Source organism: Anoplopoma fimbria, chromosome 1 (assembly GCF_027596085.1).
Source record: "Anoplopoma fimbria isolate UVic2021 breed Golden Eagle Sablefish chromosome 1, Afim_UVic_2022, whole genome shotgun sequence".
NCBI lineage: Eukaryota > Metazoa > Chordata > Actinopteri > Perciformes > Anoplopomatidae > Anoplopoma > Anoplopoma fimbria.
Genome location: NC_072449.1, coordinates 83,900 through 110,000, shown reverse-complemented (window position 1 = coordinate 110,000; position 26,101 = coordinate 83,900). Strand labels below are relative to the sequence as shown.

Sequence of the window (26,101 nt, the reverse complement as noted above, 5' to 3'; positions counted from 1 at the left end):
GTGACGTACACACACTGTGACGTACACACACTGACGTACAGACACTGACGTACACACACTGACGTACAGACACTGACGTACACACACTGTGACGTACACACACTGTGACGTACACACACTGTGACGTACACACACTGACGTACACACACACACTGACGTACACACACTGTGTCGTACACACACTGTGACACACACACACACACACACACTGACGTACACACACACACACTGACGTACAGACACTGACGTACACACACACACACTGACGTACAGACACTGACGTACACACACTGTGACGTACACACGTGACACACACACTGACACACACACACACACTGTGACGTACACACACACACTGACGTACACACACACACACTGACGTACAGACACTGACGTACACACACACACAGTGACGTACACACACTGTGACGTACACACACTGTGACGTACACACACACACACTGACGTACTGACATACACACACCCACAGTGACGTACACACACTGTGACGTACACACACACACACTGACGTACAGACACTGACGTACACACACAGTGACGTACACACACTGACGTACACACACAGTGACGTACACACACAGTGACGTACACACACTGTGACGTACACACACTGTGACGTACACACACAGTGACGTACACACACTGTGACGTACACACACAGTGACGTACACACAGTGACGACGTGACACACACACAGTGACGTACACACACTGACGTACACACACACTGACGTACACACACAGTGACGTACACACACTGACGTACACACACAGTGACGTACACACACAGTGACGTACACACACACTGACGTACACACACACTGACGTACACACACTGTGACGTACACACACTGACGTACACACACTGTGACGTACACACACACACACACTGTGACGTACACACACTGTGCCTTGTACACACACACTGTGCCGTGTACACACAGACACCCACTGATGTACACACAGACACACACTGATGTACACACATTGTGTTGAGGAGTGTTATAAATCTCTGTCAGTGTTGATTTCATGTGATGAGGGAAGTTATCACCTCCACTGTCTGACGGCTCTGATCAGTGGATCGATTGATTGACGATGAATGATGATGATTGGTCGTTGGATACATTTAAAGAGCAATTCAACTACGGCCGTTCAAAACGTCTGGTTCATAACGTCTTCAACACGTCCCGTTCAAAACGTCCCGTTCATAACGTCCCGTTCATAACGTCTTCAACACGTCCCGTTCAAAACGTCCCGTTCATAACGTCCCGTTCAAAACGTCCCGTTCATAACGTCCCGTTCAACTCGTCCCGTTCAACACGTCCCGTTCAACACGTCCCGTTCATCACGTCCCGTTCATCACGTCCTCAACTCGTCCCGTTCATAACGTCTTCAACACGTCCCGTTCATAACGTCTTCAACTCGTCCTGTTCATCACGTCTTCAACTCGTCCCGTTCATCACGTCCCGTTCAAAACGTCCAGGTGAAACTTCCCTCCTTTAGAAATCATTTTCTGAAAGTTGGTGTTTTTCTTGTTACTGATGATTTTACTTTTTTTTTCTTGTTCCTCTGATTTGACTGATTTTCTGCCTCACGGTTTCCAGCTGAGTTCTGCTGTTTCTGTTGATTTGTGCTGAGTTTGTATTTGACAGACTCCTCCCTTATTGATCATTGAATATTGATCAGAGATTTGTGAGACTCCTGAACCTCCCCGATGATGATAATGAGGATGACTTTAGGTTTAGATGAGCACACTGTAGCATACGACCCTCACACTGACTCTGAAATTGTTGTTTGCATTGACAGTATTGACGACAGTATTGATCTCTGTAGCTGAAAGTGAAACAGAGTTGTCCTCAGATGACCTCTGACCTGTCCACCTGCTCTCACCTGTTTCTCTGTTCATGTAATAAATAGTGCCTTGAAATGAACCGCCCCTCTTCCCTGTCATAGTGACATCACCAGACATTGATATTTTTTACATTTGTCTGTGTGGAGTATTTCTTCTTCTGTAAAAATAAAGATGAATGCTGAAAGATGAAAGTGTGTCGGGTAGTTTGCTTTGACCTCTGACCTTTGACCTGTGCTGCTCCAGGAGGATAGGACACTTGACCCCATGTGTGCAAATGGTTAATGTTAAGTTTAAGATCAGGCTGTGCTGCCTAAACCAGGCTGTGCTGCCTAAACCAATCGAGTCCAGAGCTGCTTCCCCCCCCGAGGAACCGGCAACAACGATGTCTTCCAGAAACATGAACAAAAGCAGATCCCTAAACACAGAGTCCAAAACTCAAACATGCCGAATGTCCAGCGAGCGTTACGACATACTATACTATGACACACTATATAATAATAATAATAATAATAATCAATCCTTTATTAGTCCCACAATGGGGAAATTATTTCTCTGCATTGAACCATCCCGGAGGAGCAGTGGGCTGCAATGAAGCGCCCGGGGAGCAACTTGGGGTTAGGTGTCTCGCTCAAGGACACCTCGGCATGTTGCCGGTAGAGGGGTTTGAACCACCAACCTTGTGGTTACGGGACAAGCGCTCTACCTCATGTGCCACAGCCGCCCCTATGACACACTATACTATGACACACTATACTATGACACACTATACTATGACACACTACTATGACACACTATACTATGACACACTATACTATGACACACTATACTATGACACTATACTATGACACACTATACTATGACACACTATACTATGACTATACTATGACACACTATACTATGACACACTATACTATGACTATACTATGACTATACTATGACATACTATACTATGACACACTATACTATGACTTTCTAGTGTTGGTCGTGTGAGTGGTTAGTTTGTTTGATTCTTTGAGCTCTTCAGAGTTAAATTGTTACTTCTGTTAATTAGTGTTGCTTTCCTTTTTAAAATAAGAAGTTTTCAGTTGTATTTTGAGCATTTAAGTTCGTTGTTAATAAAATTCCAATTTTGTTTATTCATCTATTGCCCATGATTCTAATGTACATGCTATGACTTCATATCATGATTCTTTTTTTCACTTTTATGACATAGAATACGATGACAACATACTTTCACCCATTTTTGAAACATTGGAAACATCAAAAGCTCTGAATGAAACTAAAAGACATTCAGCCCTAGTACAATGTGATGCGTCATTGTGTGAAGTGAAGGTCAAATATATGTCATAATATAGAGTAACAGTCAGACTATAGAGTGAGGACACACCACAGTAAAGTCAACAGGTTTAATATAAAAACAACCAGAGGAACAAGAGGAAGTCAGGGAGATGAAGCTTCTCTCTTCAGGTCCATTTTCTTGTCTTCCACACCTCCATTAAGACACCTTTGTTAGGGTTAGGATGGGGTTGTCGCACACAGACCCATCCTAAAAGTGAAATGTCAGCTGATTCTGAGTTCAATAGTTCATTCTGCGCTACGTCTTCCTCATCACTTCTTCTTACGCACAACCGTCCAGCCGGCCTCTTCATCAGGAGGAGGAGGATCTCGGCTACTGACTGATGAACTGGAGGATTCACACTCCATCACCTAAACACAGAAAGATGGTGAAAGGTGAAAGTTTAGCTAACAACAGGTGAAAGTTTCACGAGCGAGCAGGTGGAAGCTCTGGGAGCAGTAGAGCAGTGACAGAAGTGGCGCTCTAGGAAACGTTCCTCGCCTCAAAGCCTGGTTCTCTGTTCTCGGTTGACGTTTAGTGATCTGGACTTTAGTTTTCGTTCCGCTGCCTTCATGGTGTTAACGGGTGTTAAAGCGCTTTGAGTGATCAGAAGACTCAAAGAGCTAAACAAGTTAATTTCACTATGACACCACACTATGACATCAGAGCTCTGTGTTTGTCAAGTTAAACTGACCAATAAGAGGAGAGTGAGTGTGTCAGGTGAGCCTTACCTGTGTTTCATCATTGCTGTCTTCATCAGAATGTGTGGGCGGAGCTGTGACCTTTGCCCTCTGACTCTTGTTCTGTGTGAGAGAGCTGATGGAGTGTTGGAGCTGCTGTAGCGCCCCCTGCTGCCACTGACTGAACGCCTGTAGCAGACTGTCACACACCTGGAAATACAGGTGGATCAGGGTTTACATCATGACTGACACCTTTCAGAGCTGAAGTCAGAGCTTCCTGTGTTAAAGCTGCATTCTCTCTCCTGTCCAGCAGGGGGCGACTCCTCTGGTTGTATAGAAGTCTATGAGAAAATGACTCTACTTCTCTCTTGATTTATTCCCTCAGTAAACATTGTAAACATGAGTTTATGGTCTCAATCTCTAGTTTCAAGTCTTCTTCAATACAGCATGATGTTCATTTAGTAAATGATGCTCCATTTAGAGTCAAACAGACCATAAAGCAGGGGATGCTTTAGGGCGGGGCTACACACTGATTGACAGGTCCACACCACAGCATTGAACTTTAACCCTTTGACAGATCAGAGTTCAATGAAATGTTTTTCCATAAATTGTCTTATTGAGGGTTGGGTTGTAATTAGCTCCGCCCTCTAGTGTTACTTTATCAACAAATCAATGACCATGTCCATTTGTGTCTACGCTCTACGGTCATGTGACCAATAAACAGTCTCTTTAACTGTAAGAACGTCTTAAAGGTTCTGTAAGAACGTCTTAAAGGTTCCGTCTGATCTGAAGTCAGATTTTCATCAGAAACGTTTAATATTATACAATACCATCATTAATCCAATTAAATAAGAACTCTGGGAGTCGGTCAGTTTATGACAACTATTTTACATTGTGTGTGTGTGTGTGTTTATGTGTGTGTACCTCAGGTAAACTCCCATCATCCACCACTGTGTCAAACTCCTGATCCATCAGTTCAGCAATGAAGTCCTCCACCTCACACTGCTGCAGGTCAGCTGATCACACACACACACACACACACACACACACACACACACACACACACACACACACACACACACACACACACACACTATAATAGTTTTCTATTTGTATATATAATATTTTCAGTTACTGTGAATTCTTTTTATTGCTCATTTGCTTATTTATAATACTTATTTTGATCTTGTTTGCACTATATCTACTATACCTTATCTGATCTTACACACACACACATTAGAGTTTAATCACAGTAATTAGTTTAAATTCAGTTTCTGGAGGTACTCTGTTCTCTATCTGCTCAGAGTACCTGAACAGGTAGAGAACAGAGTACCTGAACAGGTAGTGAACAGAGTACCTGAACAGAGTACCTGAACAGGTAGAGAACAGAGTACCTGAACAGAGTACCTGAACAGGTAGAGAACAGAGTACCTGAACAGGTAGTGAACAGTACCTGAACAGAGTACCTGAACAGGTAGAGAACAGAGTACCTGAACAGGTAGTAGAGTACCTGAACAGGTAGTGAACAGAGTACCTGAACAGGTAGAGAACAGAGTACCTGAACAGGTAGTGAACAGAGTACCTGAACAGGTAGAGAACAGAGTACCTGAACAGGTAGAGAACAGAGTACCTGAACAGAGTACCTGAACAGGTAGAGAACAGAGTACCTGAACAGAGTACCTGAACAGGTAGAGAACAGAGTACCTGAACAGGTAGAGAACAGAGTACCTGAACAGGTAGTGAACAGAGTACCTGAACAGGTAGTGAACAGAGTACCTAGAGAACAGAGTACCTGAACAGGTAGTGAACAGAGTACCTGAACAGAGTACCTGAACAGGTAGAGAACAGAGTACCTGAACAGAGTACCCGAACAGGTAGAGAACAGAGTACCTGAACAGGTAGTGAACAGAGTACCTGAACAGGTAGAGAACAGAGTACCTGAACAGGTAGAGAACAGAGTACCTGAACAGGTAGAGAACAGAGTACCTGAACAGGTAGAGAACAGAGTACCTGAACAGGTAGTGAACAGAGTACCTGAACAGGTAGAGAACAGAGTACCTGAACAGGTAGAGAACAGAGTACCTGAACAGGTAGAGAACAGTAGTCGAATTCATAAATCAATCAGCCAATCAATAAATGACAAAACACCCTAGTATAAATACATATAATAAACAGCTGTTGACAGGTTACTATGGTTACCTACCATTGTCATGGAAATACTGCTGGACTACACCCACCATCCAATCAGCTTTCTGCTGCCCGTACACGCCTCCAAACCCGTTGTCCACGGCGATCTGAGGACCAAACAAACATTTCAACATTTGTGAATCTTTTCTCTGTTGATGTCTCACATCAGTCCTGGACCCCCCCACAGAGGGCCCCGAGTCCTGGACCCCGAGTCCTGGACCCCCCCCACAGAGGGCCCCGAGTCCTGGACCCCCCCACAGAGGGCCCCGAGTCCTGGACCCCGAGTCCTGGACCCCCCACAGAGGGCCCCGAGTCCTGGACCCCGAGTCCTGGACCCCAGTCCTGGACCCCGAGTCCCCCCCACAGGGCCCCGAGTCCTGGACCCCCCACAGAGGGCCCCGAGTCCTGGACCCCCCCACAGAGGGCCCCGAGTCCTGGACCCCGAGTCCTGGACCCCCCTACAGAGGGCCCCGAGTCCTGGACCCCCCCACAGAGGGCCCCGAGTCCTGGACCCCCCACAGAGGACCCCGAGTCCTGGACCCCGAGTCCTGGACCCCCCCACAGAGGGCCCCGAGTCCTGGACCCCCCCGAGTCCTGGACCCCCTACAGAGGGCCCCGAGTCCTGGACCCCCACAGAGGGCCCCGAGTCCTGGACCCCCTGGCGGAGCTAGCCTGTTAGCATTGGCCTGTTAGCATTAGCTTGTTAGCATTAGCTTGTTAGCATTAGCTTGTTAGCATTAGCCTGTTAGCATTGGCCTGTTAGCATTGGCCTGTTAGCATTGGCCTGTTAGCATTAGCCTCTTAGCATTAGCCTGTTAGCATTAGCTTCTTAGCATTAGCCTGTTAGCATTAGCTTCTTAGCATTAGCCTGTTAGCATTAGCCTGTTAGCATTAGCTTGTTAGCATTAGCCTGTTAGCATTAGCCTGTTAGCATTAGCCTGTTAGCATTAGCCTGTTAGCATTAGCCTGTTAGCATTAGCCTGTTAGCATTAGCCTGTTAGCATCGCCCCGTCCGTGCCACAATGAGTGAGTCGGTAGCAGTCGGTCCGGTGTGTTCTCTGTCTCTGTCGGTTCCTTCTCGACTCATATTTACCTGTAGAACCGGCCACGTGTGGAGAACCGCTCTCACTGCCTCCGTGAGGAGCTCACGCGATGCTGCGGAGGCCGCCATGTTGGATCTGACAGACAGAACCAGTAGAGTGAAGAAAGAGATCAGGATCAGACAGAACCAGTAGAGTGAAGAAAGAGATCAGGATCAGACAGAACCAGTAGAGTGAAGAAAGAGATCAGGATCAGACAGAACCAGTAGAGTGAAGAAAGAGATCAGGATCAGACAGAACCAGTAGAGTGAAGAAAACACACACACACACACACACACACACACACACACACACACACACACACACACACACACACATGTATGTATATATATATATATATATATATATATATATATATATATATATATATATATATATATATATATATATGAACATATCTCAGTAAATATATAGGTTCTATACATATATATATATATATATATATACACATACACATAACCCCAACATACAGCGGGTACAATAAGTATTGAACACGTCACCATTTTTCTCAGTAAATATATTTCTAAAGGTTCTATTGACATGAAATGTTCACCAGATGTCGGTGACAACTCAAGTAATCCATACATACAAAGAAAACCAAACAAATAAGTTCAGAAATTAAGTTATGTGTAATAAAATGGAATGACACAGGGAAAAAGTATTGAACACGCTTACTGAAATGTATTTAATACTTGGTACAGAAGCCTTTGTTGGTGATGACAGCTTCAAGACGCCTCCTGTATGGAGAAACTAGTGGCATGCATTGCTCAGGTGTGATTTTGGCCCATTCTTCCACACAAACAGTCTTCAGATCTTGAAGGTTCCGTGTTCCTCTTCTATGAACTCTGATCTTTAGTTCTTTCCATAGAGTTTCTATTGGATTCAAGTCAGGTGATTGGCTGGGCCATTCTAGCAGCTTTATTTTCTTTCTCTGAAACCAATGGAGAGTTTCCTTGGCTGTGTGTTTGGGATCATTGTCTTGCTGAAATGTCCACCCTCGTTTCATCTTCATCATCCTGCTAGATGGCAGCAGATTTTTATCAAGAATGTCTCGGTACATTTTTCCATTCATCCTTCCTTCAATTATATGAAGTTTGCCAGTGCCGTATGCTGAGAAACAGCCCCACACCATGATGTTCCACCTCCAAACTTCACTGTTGGTCTGGTGTTTTTGGGGTGATGTGCAGTGCCATTTGACCTCCAAACATGGTGTGTATTATGGCCTCCAAAGAGTTCCATGTTGGTCTCATCTGACCAGACTATATTCTCCCAGTATTTCACAGGCTTGTCTAAATGTTGTGCAGCAAACTTTAAACGAGCTTCAACATGCTTTTTCTTCAGCAGTGGAGTCTTGCGTGGTGAGCGTGCATACAGGCCACGGCGGTTGATGCATTACTTATTGTTTTCTGTGAAACAATTGTACCTGCTGATTCCAGGTCTTTCTGAAGCTCTCCACTAGTGCTCCTTGGCTCTTGGACAACTCTTCTGATAATTCTTTTCACTCCTCTGTCAGAAATCTTGTGAAGAGCACCTGGTCGTGGCCGGTTTATGGTGAAATGATGTTCTTTCCACTTCCGAACAGTGCTCACTGGAACATTCAGAAGTTTAGAAATCCTTCTGTAACCAATGCCATCAGTATGTTCTGCAACAATAAGGTTGTGAAGGTCTTGAGAGAGCTCTTTGCTTTTACCCATCATGAGATGTTTCTTGTGTGACACCTTGGTAGTGAGACACCTTTTTATAGGCCATCAGTTGGGACTGAACCAGCTGATATTCATTTGCACTGACAAGGGGCAGGACTGCTTTCTAATTACTGATAGATTTCAGCTGGTGTCTTGGCTTTCCATGCCTTTTTGCACCTCCCTTTCTTCATGTGTTCAATACTTTTTCCCTGTGTCATTCCATTTTATTACACATAACTTAATTTCTGAACTTATTTGTTTGGTTTTCTTTGTATGTATGGATTACTTGGGTTGTTACCGACATCTGGTGAAAATGTCAATAGCACCTTTAGAAATATATTTACTGAGAGAAATGGTGACGTTTTCAATACTTATTTTACCCGTTGTATATAATATAAGTGCTGAAAAACAACCAGATCAATAAAGGTGTCTCTTAATCATCTCCATCATTTCTATTAATATTTATTTAAGTAGAGAGTGGTTCGTTCTAATGATGGACGGCTGAGGTGTGACGTCAGGACTGTCCAGCAGGAGGCAGCAGCTCTCCTCATACATCTTATATACATTATCTTAATAATAATAATAATTAAGCCTTTATTAGTCCCACAAGGGGGAAATTACGATTCTCTGCATTGAACCATCCCAGAGGAGCAGTGGGCTGCAATGAAGCGCCCGGGGAGCAACTTGGGGTTAGGTGTCTTGCTCAAGGACACCTCGGCATGTTGACAGTAGAGGGGTTCGAACCACCAACCTTGTGGTTGGGGGACGTGCGCTCTACCTCGTGTGCGCCGATCCATGGTGAGTGGTGCTGAAGTCACAGGTTTGATCCCCAGAGCTGCTCCTCACCTGTAGAACTGAGGTCAGCTTCAACAGCCTTCAAAGAACAAACAGGATGTCACAGAAACAGTGACTGTTAGATCTGTAGGCTTTATTCATATGTGTTGTTAAATATATATTTATGTGTTAATGTACGTGTATCTGGTATTGTATTGTATCCTTTGTTCTCTTAACGTCTGACAGTGAAACATTTTGCTCGTTTGTATAAACAACCTTTATTATTATTATTATTATTATTACAATTATTATTATTATTATTATTATTATTACTATTATTACTACTATAATTACTATTATTATTATTATTATTACTATTATTATCATTATTACTATTATTATTATTACTGTTATTATTATTATTATTATTACTACTATTATTACTATTATTATTAATATTACTATTATTATTATTATTATTATTATTACCATTATTATTATTATTACTATTATTATTACTACTATTATTACTATTATTATTAATATTACTATTATTATTATTACCATTATCAACCACACAAGATACATTTTTTAACAAATTAAACTTTTATTGCATTAAATGAAACAATGTAGTTTTACGGACTACAAACACAGAAAATTAGGATTTTCTACAAAATGTGGTGTTTGATGTCAAAACTAAGAGCATCAGCTCTTTGATCAGGTGACAGCCAAAGCTTTCACATCATGCAATGGGTCTTGCAGTCAGTGGAGAGTCAAGTCTGTCACAAATGTGACCTGCATGCATCGTGCAGCGATGGAGGAGGATTGATAATATGAGTTTATGGTCTCAATCTCTAGTTTCAAGTCTTCTTCAATACAGCATGATGTTCATTTAGTAAATGATGCTCCATTTAGAGTCAAACAGACCAGAAAGCAGGGGATGCTTTAGGGCGGGGCTACACACTGATTGACAGGTCCACACCACAGCGTTCTCCGGTCCGGGTCTCATCAAAGATCACTGGAACATTTTGGTCCTAAAATGATTTATTCAGCGTACAGTTATATTTAGTTTCACTTCTGGTTGCAAAAGAACAAATGGCGACACCCAAAATTATGTTTTTGAGGCTTCAAAATGGTGGTCCGCAAAACAATGGATGACATCACAGTTTCTTATTCTACTCATTTTATATTAAAGAGTTTGTTCTCAGGGAGACTGAAGAGTTTCAGTCATTACATCTCAGATATAGAGAGATTATTTAATAAAAGTTTTCTATATATTTATTAGTAATCGTGTCTTTATTCATTTTATCAGTTCAGTAGAAGAAACAAAAGAGAATCAGTGAAGATCAGACGAATGATTCAATAATTCATCGTCTGCTCCGTCTAAAATATTAAATCCTTCAACATGAATCAATAAATAAATGAATGAGTGAGTGAAAGAGTGAGAGAGAGTGAGAGAGTGAGAGTGACAGAGAGTGAGAGAGTGAGAGAGAGAGAGTGAGTGAATGAGAAAGTGGGTGAATGAGTGAGAGAGTGAGTGAGAGAGTGAGAGAGGAGGAGGAGTCAGAGAACATTACACTCTGGTCTGAGTTGAACCAGTTCACATTAACTCATGTTGCTGAAAACTAGCTGCAGATGAATCAGTGACCTCTGAAGGAGCTGATCTTTAGTTTCAGAGAGCTGAAGCACGACTCTCCAGACTGAAATGGATCTGTAGTAATCCAGTACATTATTATAGTAAACTAGTGCCTTCATCAATAGGTTCTAGTCACATTATTATAGTAAACTAGTGCCTTCATCAATAGGTTCTAGTCACATTATTATAGTAAACTAGTGCCTTCATCAATAGGTTCTAGTCACATTATTATAGTAAACTAGTGCCTTCATCAATAGGTTCTAGTCACATTATTATAGTAAGTACTGTAATATATATGTAGTACTGTAATATATTTGTAGTACTGTAATATATATGTAGTACTGAAGTGTAAATGTAGTACTGTAATATATATGTAGTACTGAACTGTAAATGTAGTACTGTAATATATATGTAGTACTGTAATATTTATGTAGTACTGTAATATATATGTAGTACTGTAATATTTATGTAGTACTGCACTGTAAAAGTAATACTAACACTCGGCTGAAACTTGGCCACAGTCAGTCAGCGATCAGTGAAACTGCTGAATCAGCTTCCAAAATAAAAGCCTATTCAGAAAATAAATACAAATAAATGTAACAGTCAACTGTGATCAATACTTCAATGTTTACTTTCTCCTGATGGTCCACCTGTCCCTCCAGGTGAGTCCTGTCTCTACAGTTGAGTCCTATCTCTACAGGTGAGTCCTGCCCCTCCAGGTGAGTCCTGTCCCTCCAGGTGAGTCCTGTCTCTTAGGCGTCCATGTTTGAATCCACACTGGTATATATAGAAGCTCAGAATGAACAGGTAAGTCCTTCAGGTGAGTTTGACGGTCCAACAGACTGGACTGGACCAGTTTGACCAGTTGAAGTTGTTGTCACATCAGAATAAATATTTAATATTCATCTTGCTCAGAATTAAAGTCAGTGCTGAGTTGACTCTTTGTATCAGATATAAATTAAACCAGCTGATGTCTGAACTCTGCTGCTGGTTAACTGCTAGCTTAACTAACTAACAGGACTAGTCCTCACATGTTATGTGTGTAAACATTTTAATTAGTGGTGTAACAGTTCAGTAAACCAACCATCATTTTTGTGATTTAGTCTTTTGTGATAAAGACGGAGCATTACCAACGTTTTTTATGGATCATTTTGAACACACACCTGAACACACACCTGGACACACACCTGGACACACACCTGAACACACATCTGAACACACACCTGGACACACACCTGAACACACCACCCTGAGAAGGAAGTTTTATTCTGCTGTCATGACAACGCCTCCTGGGAGGACTTCCTGTCTGAAACACAAAGACTCCTGAATTTCACAATAAAAGCCATTGGATAGTTTTATTTTGATGTGTTGTTGGTCCGAGTGTTTGTGTGCATGTGTGGGACCATGTGATCTTCGTGATGACGATGTCATCAGGCTCTGAACAGGAACTGGTCGGTAGCTACCTGAAAAGAGAGAATAAAAACTGAGTGAGGGGTCGGTACCATCTAGAACCCTAACCCTCCTCTTAACGGTCCTACTGGTTATCTGGTTTAACTAACCCTAACAACATTACATTACATTACAGTCATTTAGCAGACGCTTTTATCCAAAGCGACTTACAATAAGTGTATTCAACATAGGTATTCAAGAGAACTACTCGTCACCAGAAGTCATAAGTGCTTCTCCTGTCTTAAACAAGCATCTAAGAGCATAAACCAGAGCAAAAGTATAGTGCAGAAGCAAATTACTACGAAAACAATAAGTGCAATAAACCAATACAAATACAATAAGTGCAACGACTGATACGAATACAATAAGTGCAACAAACTAATACGAATGCAATAAGTGCTACAAGGAAGGCTCAGGGTAGTACTTCTTGAAGAGGTGAGGTTAAAGATGGGCAGCGACTCTGCTGTTCTGACGTCAGTGGGGAGTTCATTCCACCACTGAGGGGTCAGGACAGAAAAAAGCTGTGACCGGGTCGATCGGCTGCAGGGACCTCTGAGCAACGGGGCAACCAATCGCCCCGAGGCAGCAGAGCGAAGTGGTCGGGCAGGGGTGTAGGGCTTGACCAAGGCCTGGAGATAGGAAGGAGCTGTTCCTTTCACTGCCCTGTAGGCTAGCACCAGAGACTTAAACTGGATGCGAGCTCTTACAGGGAGCCAGTGTAGAGAACGGAGAAGGGAAGTTGTGTGAGAGAACTTGGGGCGATTGAACACCAGACGAGCTGCAGCTTTCTGGACAAGCTCCAGAGGTCTGATGGCCGACGCCGGGGCTCCGGCAAGTAGTGAGTTGCAGTAGTCCAGGCGGGAGATGACAAGAGCCTGGATGAGCACCTGCGCCGTCTCGTCAGTGAGGAAGGGGCGAATCCTCCTGATGTTGTAGAGGAGGAGTCTGCAGGAGCGTGTGACCGATGCAATGTTTGCTGAGAACGACAGTTGGTTGTCCAGGGTCACACCCAGATTCCTCACAGTCCGAGTTGGGCTCACCACGGCATCATCAATGGTGATGGACAGGTCTCGGTGTGGGCAGCCCTTCCCCGGGAGGAACAGTAGCTCGGTTTTGTCCAGGTTGAGCTTCAGGTGGTGTGTCGCCATCCACTTCGAGATGTCAGCTAAGCACGCAGCAATGACAAGACCAGCTGGGTGTCATCGGCATAACAATGGTAGGAGAAGTCATGCGAACGAATAACAGAACCCAGAGATGTTGTGTAGAGCAAGAAGAGAAGGGGGCCCAGAACTGAACCTTGTGGAACCCCCGTAGTCAGCATGCGTGGTTCCGACACAGCCCCCCTCCATGTCACCTGGTAGGATCAGGTAGGATGCAAACAGGGAGAGTGCAGAGCCTGAGACGCCCATCCCCTCGAGGGTGGAGAGGAGGATCTGGTGGTTCACTGTGTCAAACGCCGCTGACAGGTCCAGGAGAATCAGGACAGAGGAGAGAGAGTTCATTCTCGCGGCGTGAAGCGACTCTGTCACCGCAAGGAGGGCTGTCTCTGTCGAGTGACCCACCTTGAACCCAGACTGGTGGGGGTCCAAGAGGTTGTTCTGGTGGAGGTAGGAAGACAGTTTTTTAGAGACAGCGTGTTCAAGTGTTTTGGATAGAAAGGGTAGAAGAGAAACTGGTCTGAAGTTCTTGACATCAGAGGGGTCAAGTGATGGTTTCTTCAGAAGGGGGGTGACTCTGGCAGTCTTGAAAGCCGAGGGAAAGCATCCCGAGATGAGAGATGTGTTGATGAGGTGGGTGAGGAAAGGAAGGAGTTCAGTGGCAATAGACTGAAGAAGAGGGGAGGGGATCAGGTCAAGGGAGCACGTGGTGGGGCGGTTAGATGTAACAAGGTCGAGGACCTCGTTAGGGGAGAGGGGAGCAAAATAGGGTAAGATGGGGTGTGGAGAGGGAAGGGGGAGCTGAGGGGGAAGAGCTGGAGAGGGTAGAGAGGGAGAGGGTGGACAGGGAGAGGGGGGCTGAGAGAAGGAGGATCTGATATTGTTTACCTTCTTGTCAAAGAAGTTGGCGAAATCATCAGGGAGAAGGGAGGAAGTAGGAGGAGGGGGTGGGGGTTGGAGGAGTGAAGAGAAAGTTACGAAGAGTTTTTTGGGATTGGAAGCAGAGGTTAGGATTTTAGAGCGGAAGAAAGCTGCTTTAGCAGTAGCTAGAGAGGAGGAAAAAGTGGAAAGGAGAGATTGGAAGTTAAGAAGGTCCTCCGGGAGTTTGCCTCTTCTCCGTTGCTCACAACCAGACCCTCTAAAGGGTCCTACTGGTTATCTGGTTCAACTAACCCTAACAACCAGACCCTCTAAAGGGTCCTACTGGTTATCTGGTTTAACTAAACCTACTGCTGCTCAGCTGTTAACATCAACATGAATCTTTAATGAGCTGCTGAAATATTCAGCAGCTCATTAAAATATCTGCAGCAGCTTCCAGACGACAGGAATCATCTTCGTCCTGTTCAACACACAAACGTGTCGGCTCTGCCTCCCGACCATATAAGGACATAAACTCTGCCCCCTGTCTGTCAATCATTAGACCGAGTAGAAAAAGATTATTTTTCATAAATCCGATCATCCTCCAGCTACTCTACCTCTCAGAGCATTCTGGGAGATGTAGTTCCTGGTTCTGCTCCGTCCTCTACAATAAACAATATGTCAAATGATAATTCATATTTTTGAGAGCTTGAACAAATAAATAGTCCAGAAAACAGAAGGACACAGAACGATGCGTTAGTAACTGTACTTCTGTCTGTTAAACCGCTGACAGGATCAAACTCAGTGATGTCCCATAATACATCAGGCCCTACAGTCATCAGTGATGTCACAGAGTACACCTGTGCATCACTGCAGCCAGGTGAGCATTAAACTACTAGAGGTTACTGTTTATCAGCTGTGAGTCTGGATCCACCCCATCACTCACCTCCTGGTCTAAAGGTGGACTAATGTTCCACAACCAGAACACAGGCGGTCTGATGTGGACTGGACCGCGCAGGTGTTTACGTCATGTGACTAATAAACCAACGAATCAGCAAACACACAGTCACATCACGACTTCACCTTCATGTTCCCTACTTTAAATGGCTGGAGGCGTCTGATTGTCTGAACACAGTGCTAACATGCTAATGTTCCCATGTTCTCCATCTTTAGCTGTTACCGTGTTGTATCCTACTTATGTTCAGATTAGTCGTCTAGTCATTTTACTAGTCTGCACCAGAAATAAACATATTATTCATATTATTATGATTATTATAAGTGTATTAATGTAGACATTTAAATTACATGTCGACATATTATCTCACTGAAACTGGCTTATTAGCTAGCTAGCTGGCTAGCAGGTATAAAAGAGACTAAAGCTAGCAACCTAGCGTGCAATGATCACTGAATCAAACTCTAAGCGACACCAAACACTGACTCTTCTTAGTCCTCGCTAACGTCTCATCAGTGAGGCACATTCATACCTGGACAGAGCAGACTTATTGATTTATTATACTTAGACTTATTGATCTTAGCCGCATTTGAAATACAATTTGGTTATTGAAAAATCCATCCATCCATCCATCCATTTCCTTCCACTTATCCGGGGCTGGGTCGCGGGGGCAGCAAGCTAAGGAGGGTCCTCCAGACGTCCTTCTCCCCAGCAACACTTTCCAGCTCCTCCTGGGGAACCCCGAGGCGTTCCCAGGCCAGACGAGATGTATAATCTCTCCAGCGTGTTCTGGGTCTACCCCGGGGCCTCTTACCAGTTGGACGTGCCTGGAAAACCTCTAAAGGGAGGCGTCCAGGAGGCATCCTGATCAGATGCCCGAGCCACCTCAGCTGGCCCCTTTCGACGCGAAGGAGCAGCGGCTCTACTCCGAGCTCCCTCCGGATGTCTGAGCTCCTCAACCTATCTCTAAGGCTGAGCCCAGCCACCCTACGAAGGAAGCTCATTTCGGCCGCTTGTATTCGCGATCTCATTCTTTCGGTCACTACCCAAAGCTCATGACCATAGGTGAGGGTTGGAACGTAGATGGACTGGTAAATCGAGAGCTTTGCCTTTCGGCTCAGCTCCTTCTTCACCAAAACGGTCCGGTACAACGCCCGCATCACTGCTGACGCTGCACCGAACCGCCTGTCCATCTCCCGCTCCATTTTACCCTCACTCGTGAATAAGATCCCGAGATACTTGAACTCCCTCACTTGGGGCAGTGACTCACTCCCAACCCAGAGGGTGCAATCCACCGTTTTCCGGAAGAGAACCATGGCCTCAGACTTGGAGGTACTGACTCTCATCCCGACCGCTTCACACTCGGCTGTGAACCGCCCCAGTGCGTGCTGAAGGTCACGTTCTGAAGAAGCCAACAGAACCACATCATCTGCAAAAAGCAGGGATGCGATTCTGAGGTCCCCAAACCGGAAACTCTCCTCCCCCGGCTGCGCCTTGAAATCCTGTCCATGAAAATCACAAACAGGATTGGTGACAATGGGCAGCCCTGGCGGAGGCCAACACGCACTGGGAACAAGCTCGACTTTGTGCCGAGTATCCGGACACAGCTCTCACTTTGGTCATACAAGGACCGAATGGCTCGTAGTAACGAACCAGGTACCCCATATTCCCGCAGTACCCCCACAGGACTCCCCGAGGGACACGGTCGAAGGCCTTCTCCAAGTCCACAAAACACATGTAGACTGGATGAGCAAACTCCCATGCACCCTCCAACAGACCTGCAAGGGTAAAGAGTTGGTCCGCTGTTCCACGTCCAGGACGGAATCCGCATTGCTCCTCCTGAATCTGAGGTTCGACAATCGGACGGAGCCTCCTTTCCAGCACCCTGGAGTAAACTTTCCCGGGGAGGCTGAGCAGTGTGATACCCCTATAATTGGAGCACACTCTCCGGTCCCCCTTTTGAAAATGGGAACCACCACCCCGGTCTGCCACTCCACAGGCACTGTACCCGACTTCCACGCGACAGTGAAGAGACGTGTCAACCAAGACAGCCCAACAATGTCCAGAGCCTTTAGCATCTCCGGTCGAATCTCATCCACTCCTGGCGCTTTGCCGCTGAAGAGCTTTTTAACTACCTCAACGACCTCCGCCAGGCATATGGACGAGACTTCCCCTGAGTCTTCAGACTCTGCCTCTTCCACAGAGGACGTGTTGGTCGGGTTCAGGAGTTCCTCAAAGTGTTCTTTCCACCGCTCGACAATATCCCCAGTCCGGGTCTGCAGTTCTCCCCCTGCTGAGCACAGCCTGAGAAAAGCCCTGTTTCCCCTTTCTGAGTCGTCTCACGGTTTGCCAGAACTTCCTTGAGGCCATTCGAAAGTCCTTCTCCATGGCCTCGCCAAACTCCTCCCACACCCGGGTTTTGCCTCAGCAACCGCCGCAGCTGCAGCCCTTCTGGCCAACCGGTACCTGCCTGCTGATTCAGGAGACCCCTCGGCCAACCAAGCCCGAAAGGCCTCCTTCTTCAGCTTGACGGCCTCCTTCACCGCTGGTGTCCACCAGCGGGTTCTTGGATTGCCGCCACGACAGGCACCGATCGCCTTCCGACCACAACTCCTAGCAGCAGCTTCCACAATGGAGGATTTGAACATGGCCCACTCGGATTCCATGTCCCCAGCCTCCCCGGGATGCACGAGAAATTGTTCCGGAGGTGGGAGTTGAAGACCTTGCGGACAGGATCCTCAGCCAGACGTTCCCAGTTCACCCTCACTACACGTTTGGGTTTACTGGGTCTGTCCGGCAGCCTCCCCCGCCACCTGATCCAACTCACCACCAGGTGGTGATCAGTTGACAGCTCTGCTCCTCTCTTCACCCGAGTGTCCAAGACATACGGCCGCAGGTCTGATGACACAACTACAAAGTCGATCATAGACCTTTGGCCTAGGGTGTTCTGGTACCAAGTACACTTATGAACCTCCCTATGCTCAAACATGGTGTTTGTTATGGACAGTCCATGACTAGCACAGAAGTCCAACAACAAAGCACCACTCGGGTTCAGATCGGGCAGGCCGTTCCTCCCAATCACACCCCTCCAGGTTTCTCCGTCGTTACCCACGTGAGTGTTGAAGTCTCCCAGAAGAACTATGGAGTCCCCAGTCGGCGCCCTTTCCAGAACACCACCCAAGGACTCCAAGAAGGCCGCGTACTCCGAACTGCCGTTTGGTGCATAGGCACAAACAACAGTCAGAGACTTTCCTCCTGCGATTCCCAGTCGCAGAGGCGACCCTCTCGTTCTCCGGGGAGAACTCCAGAACAGCGGCGCTCAGCCGGGGGCTTGTGAGTATCCCCACACCCGCCCGGCGCCTCTCACCCTGGGCAACTCCGGAAAAGGAAAAAGTCCAGCCCCTCTCCAGGAGTTTGGTTCCAGAACCGGTGCTATGCGTGGAGGTGAGCCCAACTATATATCTAGCTGGTAGCGTTCCACCTCCCGCACCAGCTCCGGTTCCTTCCCCGCCAGAGAGGTGACATTCCACGTCCCTAGAGCTAGTCTGTGATGCCGGGGGTCAGCACGCCCAGGTTTCCGCCCCAGCCTGCCGCCCAGCTCACATCGCACCCGACCCCAATGCCTATCCCTGCGGGTGGTGGGCCCACAGGGTGGCGGCACGATGTAGCTTTTTCGGGCTGGGCCCGGCCGGGCCCCATGTGCCAAGGCCCGGCCACCAGACGCTCGCCGGCGAGCTCCCCTACCAGGTCTGGCTCCAGGAGGGTGCCCCGGTTTCCCTATTCCGGGCGAGGTGCCACAACCTTGCATCGTCCGATTCATTGAGGTTTGGTGAATCGCTCTTAGTCTGACCCCTCCCCCGAGACCACTTTGCCTTGGGAGACCCTACCAGGGGCTATTGCCCCCGACAACACAGCTCTCAGGATCACTGGGGCACACAAACCCCTCCACCACGATAAGGTGGCGATTCATTGAAAAATGTGCTGGAAAATTCTGAGTTACTTTAATAATATGCACAATATTTGTTCGGACAATGTTTGCGCATATGGATTAAAATGAGTTCAGGGTTGACTGTAAACTAGTCAACTATTCATAGTTAAAACAGAAATTAGTCGTTTGGAGAATTCCTACTAACAATCAGTCTTATATTAGCATGTTAGCATGCAAACATTAGCAAACACAGAGAACAGCTGACGCAGATGAAGATGTCTTTAGTTGTGTAGTTGTTTTGTCATAAACCAAAGTATCGGAAACATTAACGTGTTGACCTGATGAGTAAAAGTCAGAGGACCGATAAAGTTCATCCTGAGGGGATCATGACAGACAGACAGACAGACAGACAGACGAACAACATCCATAGAGACCCGCTGTAAATGTTTTGATTTCAGTTTTTCGTGTTGAACTGTTAATGTCTGTGTATACTGTAGTGTGTAGTTTCAATACCTGTAATTTCTAGTAATACTACAGTAATACTACAGTAATACTTCAGTGTTACTGTGATCTGTCCGGTTCGATCTTCGTCTCTCCGTTCTGTTTCTCATTTAGAGATCGCTGAGACACTCTGGTAACTTGGACCACAGCCTGCAACACAGCAATCATGACAACAGGTAACACATCAACTCAGCAACTATCAGGCATCCCACTATCCAAATGAACAGGCAACACAGCAACTCAACAACTATCAGGCATCCCACTATCCAAATGAACAGGCAACACAGCAACTCAACAACTATCAGGCATCCCACTATCCAAATGAACAGGCAACACAGCAACTCAATTGCCCAGTTGTGTTCGGACCTTGAAGCTCCTCTTCCTCTTCTGAACATTCTGCTCCGGGTGACAGATGATGACGTAAACCTTCGGCATGTAGAGCATCCCGAGAGACACGAACGCACTGAGAGACATGGAGACGGTCAGCGTGGCGGTCTGGATGAACATCTGGAGGGATAGAAGGAGACGTTTACTGAGAACCTCCTAGAGTACCACCAGACCCGGAGGACCCCTTCAATGACAAGAACCACAGACTGGACTCGAGGTGCTGGCTCGTGAGTGGACGGACAACGTTAATCCGTCCTTAATCTGTATAATAAATAAAAACACAATCATCTTCTCCCTCATTGAGACATGAAGAGGAGGAACCAGGAGGAGAGGAGTAATTCCTCATGAAATAACATCATTCTTTGGATTTGTTTATTTCCGAACACACACACTACCAATCTCAGGTTCCTCTAGCTTCTTTTCCAGGAAACTGATTTTTTTTTTCTGATTTTGGTGAGAGGCTCTAAATTTGAGTTATTCAGCCTAAAGAGGAGAAACAGGAAGAGACATGTGTGAAGATGATCAGATCTGAGTCTTTTTATGTTCGCTGTTAATCTGCTTTGTCTTTTCTTTTGTTTCCTCTCTGCCTTCAGATAAATCTGTTGGATGTGTTTCTGTCTGACGCTGCTGTTTCTGGCTTTCATTGCCTTTGTTTATCTGTTTGTTGAAGCTCTTACTAACTTTTGCTTTAACAAAGATATTATTCTGATTTTAATCTGTATAATCCTGCTGTTCCCGTTTTCCTGGAGAAGGCTCCACTGGTTTATCTCTGAGATTCTTTAAAGAGTCGTCCCTGCCTGAACTCAGCCTGAACCACAAACACTAAAAATCTCTCAGCTTTCACCTGACGTCTGTGTCACATCACCATTCATACTTTTCTCCTCAGAGGAAACAAAACTCTGCTGAACTTCATCATGTTTTTTCTTTAGGTGTGAATGTGGCTGCATGTAACAACAATTCATTTTGCACCATTCAGTGGCTTTCCTGGAGCTTTCAGCTGAAAGTACATCCACATAAAGATGTTTAAATCTTAGTCTCTGAGTTTCTGTGGCGGTCTGAACTCTGCTGGATTGAACTTGTCCACTGACCCACTGATCAGCAACAGGGACCTTCCCAGACCTTCTCGGTTACCTATAACAGCCATGTCATGATCACAAGAGACCACAACAGTGTTCAAGAATCTAAAAGAAAACCAGCTGCCTTTGCCGGATCCTGGTCCAACCGACCTGATCTGGTTCAGCCTGGTTCAGCCTGGTTCAGCCTGGTTCTATCCGCCTGGCCTGTTTGTTACACCTCTTCTCTGGCAGGTCCATGTAACCGATAGACACGCCATCCACCTGGGCCCGATGCTCCCAGTCGCTATAAGCTGCCCCCTGGTCTTCTTGGAGTCTCTCCGTTCATGTGCTTTGTTACGATCATTTATCACTTTTCACACTGAAACCATATTTTCCACACATCCACTGACTTTCCCACTGCTGACCTTCCTGACATCCACATTTTATCTCTAAGGTTTTAGTTAATAAATCAGTTAATTTGAGTACATTTTGGTGCCTGTTACTTGCCATGGTCCCTTGAACCGGTCATGAATCCTGGTTCTAGCTTGTCCTAGTTGGGCCTGGGTCTTACCTTTTCCGTGGACTGAGCAGTACCAAAAAGATCGGTACAAAGGCCAGCCAGATGATGCAGGTGGTGTACATGGTGAATCCAATCGGCTTTGCCTCGTTAAAAGTCTCTGGAACACCACGGCTCTTCACTGCGTACACCGTACACGTTACCTAGCAACAAGAACAACACAGGTTACCTAGCAACAAAGGCACTACAGCCTTTTACAACCCTTATATGTTCACTGTCAAAGACCAATGTGAAATTAGAAGAGAGGTTCACAGAAATCAAAAGCATGAAAACAGCATTACAGCTGCTCTTTAACACCAGATGATCAATCACAGATCAATAACAGATCAATGACGGATCAATACTGGACCAATTTGTTACCATGAGTATGATGCTGTAGCTGAGACAGCAGATGATTGACAGGTCAGACATGTCACATTTCAGGATGCCCCGGGCCAGGTCAGGGTTGGGGGGTCGTAGCTCCTCGTAGTCGATGATGGTGTGAGGAGGGACGACGCCAAACCACACAAACACCCCGAGGACCTGAAACACAAAGACATAGGAGGAAAGATAAACCTGAAGTCACAAGCAGTGATACCTGTGTGTGCTGGCCTGTTCTGAGTTCCTCTTATATACTTATAAACACGTTACAGCGCTCTGTTTCCTGACTCACACGTTAAACAGTCCAAATCAAAACTCCACTTTTTGATCAATTTATTTACACTTACAACAAACTTAACAAAAATATACTAAGTGTAACGTGAGGTCAAAGACTGAACCGTTCTACATGAAGGAAAACAAAAAAAACAGAGACTCAGTCCCCCCCCTTCCTCTTGCTGATTTGTAATCTAAACAAAGATATGTCTCTAACCCTGTGTTCTCACCTGGACGGAGATCAGGATGAAGGTGATGATGAGCTGGGAGGTGGGGCTGATGAATTTGGGGGGGGTCACCGACCTCTTCCCCTGTTCGAAGATGCGGTAGATGCGATTGGTTTTGGTCAACATGGCAGAGTAGGTGATGGCCATGCCGAGGCCCAGCAGGAGGCGACGGAACGCACAAGCCACCACACCTGGCTCGGCGATCATCAGGAAGGTGATCAGGTAGATCAGGAAGATACCTGCAGAGAGGGAGATGGGTAAAGTCGCCCTCACTGCTGATTAACATCAGGACATTTTGATCATGGAGTAATTCTGCTTCTGTCCAATATTAACTGTGTACCTGATGTAGTCAACTCCGACGGGTAAAAATGAAGCATTATGACCCGTCAGAACACCGATGTTTCCGATGAGTGAAGCACTCTTTCATTTCATCTTTCAAAATGAATAGAAATAATAAAAAACAATAAAAAGGGGGTCATGAGGCAAGTGGCCGATCAACCTTCAATCAAATAAGTAGCTGCCCACTGACCGCGATGACCAAATCAGCTTCACCACCAGAATGGACACGCCCCAAGGATCAAAGGAGGGGGGGTTCTCACCACCAGCATGGACATGCCCCCAGGATCAAAGGAGGGGGGGTTCTCACCACCAGCATGGACATGCCCCCAGGATCAGAGGAGGGGGGGTTCTCACCAGCCCTCCAAGCGTGGTGTCAATTAACACCGATTCACACTGCAATGGCCCCGCGGGGTTGGGGGAGTAATTTGGGGTTTAGTGTCTCGCCCAAGGAAACATCGACATGGACTGAAGGATCGAAGAGCTCTACCTTCTGAGCCACAGTCGCCCCACATGGCAACATCTCTTTGGTATCCAGAACCACCCTAAACCATGCAACTGGGCCAGACCCAGCTCTCCCTGGTTCTGCCCCAGTGGAGCGACAGCACCTGTTCTGCAGCCATTTTGTCTCATCCTTCAAAGTAAAAGGCATCATCAGTAACCAGATGTTCTAGTGAGCCGAGCCCAAGACCCAGAAATACACTCCCGTCCGTTGCTCTACGCTTTGTGCACATAATCCAGACATCAACTTGTCCTGTTGGACTATTTAGGGCTGGAACCAACACTGCCATGCTGTGTGCATGTGTCCTACTCCTTGTAAATCACTTGCAGGTTCCCAGATATCTTTGCGGTCCCGTCTGGATACCAGTATTAACAAGCTCTTTACCACTGTGGGTTCACCGGCACAAAGACCACTGTGACATTACATTGTGTTTCAGATCAAAGTCAGTCACGGAGTTCCACAAGGGTCCGTTCTTGGACCAGTTTTATTCACCTAATATATGCTTTTATGGAATATTATCAAATAACACTCAATAAACTTTCATTGTTATGCAGATGATACCCAGTTATATCGATTAAAACAGACGAAACCAACCAGTTCTCTAAACTTCAACAGTCTTAAGGACATAAAAACCTGGATGACCTGCAACTTCTTGATGTTAAACTCCGACAAAACTGAAGTTATTCTACTAGAAATCAATTATCTAATGATATAGTTTCTCTAGATGGCATTGCTTTGGCATCCAGCACTACCGTTAAGAACCTCAGAGTTATCTTTGATCAGGATCTGTCTTTTAACTCTTATATAAAACAGATCTCAAGGACAGCCTTTTTTCATTTACGTAACATTTAAGATCAGTCGCTTCCTGTCTCAAAGCAGAAAAACTAGTTCATGCATTTGTTACCTCTAGACTAGATTACTGTAACTCCTTATTATCAGGCTGCTCTAATAGGTCTCTTAAATCTCTACAGTTGATCCAGAATGCTGCAGCACGTGTTCTAACAGAAACTAAGAAAAGAGATCATATTACTCCAGTATTAGCTTCTCTGCACTGGCTCCCTGTTAAATCAAGAATAGAATTTAAAATCCTTTTACTCACCTACAAAGCTCTAACTGGCCAGGCACCGTCTTATCTTAAGGAACTTATAGTTCCATATTACCCAACTAGAGAGCTGCGCTCCATCAATGGAGGGTTACTTGTGGTTCCTAGAGTATATAAAAGTAGGATGGGAGCCAGAGCCTTCAGTTATCAGGCTCCTCTTCTGTGGAACCAGGTTCCAGTTTCAGTCCAGGAGGCAGAAACAGTCACTACATTTAAGAGTAGGCTTAAGACCTTCCTCTTTGATAAGTCTTATAGTTAGGACTGGTTCAGGTTTATAGTCAGGGCTGGTTCAGGTTTATAGTTAGGGCTGGTTCAGGTTTATAGTTAGGACTGGTTCAGGTTTATAGTTAGGACTGGTTCAGGTCTATAGTTAGGGCTGGTTCAGGTTTATAGTTACATTACATTACATTACAGTCATTTAGCAGACTCTTTTATCCAAAGCGACTTACAGGAAGTGTATTCAACATAGGTATTCAGGTTCGGGCTGGTTCAGGTTTATAGGTTTATAGTTAGTTACCTACCTGTCAGTAGTACGTAGCTGAGCTCCCTCCCTGACGCCCTGACGATGGGGGTGTCATTGAAGCGGATGAAGGTGATCACCACGGCACTCGTTGCTAGGATACCAAGTAGGGCGAGAGAGGCGGGCACTAGGGCCCAGGGGGAGTTCCACTCCAGTTTGATGATTGGAGTCTGACGACAGGTGGTTCTGTTGGGGGCGGGGCGCATGTTTGATGGACAGGTCTCACAGGTAAACTCATCCAACTGGTACTGATACCCATCACAGAGCTGCAGACAGGTCAGAGAGAGAGACGGGTCAGAGAGAGAGACGGGTCAGAGAGAGGGACAGTCAAAAGACACAGAGACAGGTCAGAGAGAGAGACAGGCCAACCACTCAGAGACAGATCAGAGAGAGAGACAGGTCAGAGAGAGAGACAGGCCAACGACTCAGAGACAGGTCAGAGAGAGAGACAGGCCAACGACTCAGAGACAGGTCAGAGAGAGAGACAGGCCAACGACACAGAGACAGATCAGAGAGAGAGACAGGCCATGGAGAAACTAAAGGGGTTCTGGTGGTCCAGAGTCTGAACCACAACCTAAACCTGGTTCTCTGGTAGCTCAGTAATAAAGGTTTATAATGAAACTCAGATGTGAACCTGGTCCTCTGAAACA

At 45.7% G+C, this 26,101-nt stretch overlaps 3 protein-coding genes across 3 annotated transcripts in view; 1 reads left to right on the top strand and 2 right to left on the bottom strand.

Moving 5' to 3' along the window:
- Positions 1-299, top strand: part of srpk3 (SRSF protein kinase 3) — a 15,091-nt gene extending 14,792 nt beyond the window's left edge. The window contains exon 16 of the mRNA XM_054608489.1: positions 1-299. This exon is cut by the window's left edge and continues 346 nt beyond it. The gene's annotated coding sequence lies outside the window, so the exon portion shown is untranslated.
- Positions 300-3,006: 2,707 nt separating this feature from the next.
- tsr2 (TSR2 ribosome maturation factor) lies at positions 3,007-7,254 on the bottom strand. Its single transcript, XM_054602752.1, has 5 exons — positions 7,169-7,254; positions 6,092-6,182; positions 4,813-4,904; positions 3,940-4,098; positions 3,007-3,579 (listed from the first exon to the last, which is right to left on the bottom strand). Exons 1-5 carry the CDS (start codon positions 7,244-7,246, stop codon positions 3,481-3,483), a joined length of 519 nt encoding a protein of 172 aa, XP_054458727.1. The 5' UTR covers positions 7,247-7,254; the 3' UTR covers positions 3,007-3,480.
- A 5,386-nt stretch (positions 7,255-12,640) lies between these two features.
- Positions 12,641-26,101, bottom strand: part of grm6a (glutamate receptor, metabotropic 6a) — a 29,894-nt gene continuing 16,433 nt past the window's right edge. The window contains 8 exon segments of the mRNA XM_054598580.1: positions 12,641-12,730; positions 20,125-20,262; positions 20,479-20,619; positions 22,126-22,154; positions 22,157-22,274; positions 22,492-22,653; positions 22,995-23,230; positions 25,453-25,717. Coding sequence (XP_054454555.1) covers positions 20,173-20,262; positions 20,479-20,619; positions 22,126-22,154; positions 22,157-22,274; positions 22,492-22,653; positions 22,995-23,230; positions 25,453-25,717 — 1,041 coding nt within the window. The 3' untranslated portion in view covers positions 12,641-12,730; positions 20,125-20,172.

Bases quoted from the DNA above. Each gene is read 5' to 3' on its own strand.
- tsr2 (XM_054602752.1), bottom strand. From the start codon at position 7,246: ATGGCGGCCTCCGCAGCATCGCGTGAGCTCCTCACGGAGGCAGTGAGA. The intron at 6,183-7,168 runs GTAAATATGAGT...TTTGGTCCTCAG, and splicing joins ACACGTGGCCGGTTCTACAG to ATCGCCGTGGACAACGGGTT. The intron at 4,099-4,812 runs GTACACACACAT...CTGTATTTCCAG, and splicing joins ATGATGGGAGTTTACCTGAG to GTGTGTGACAGTCTGCTACA.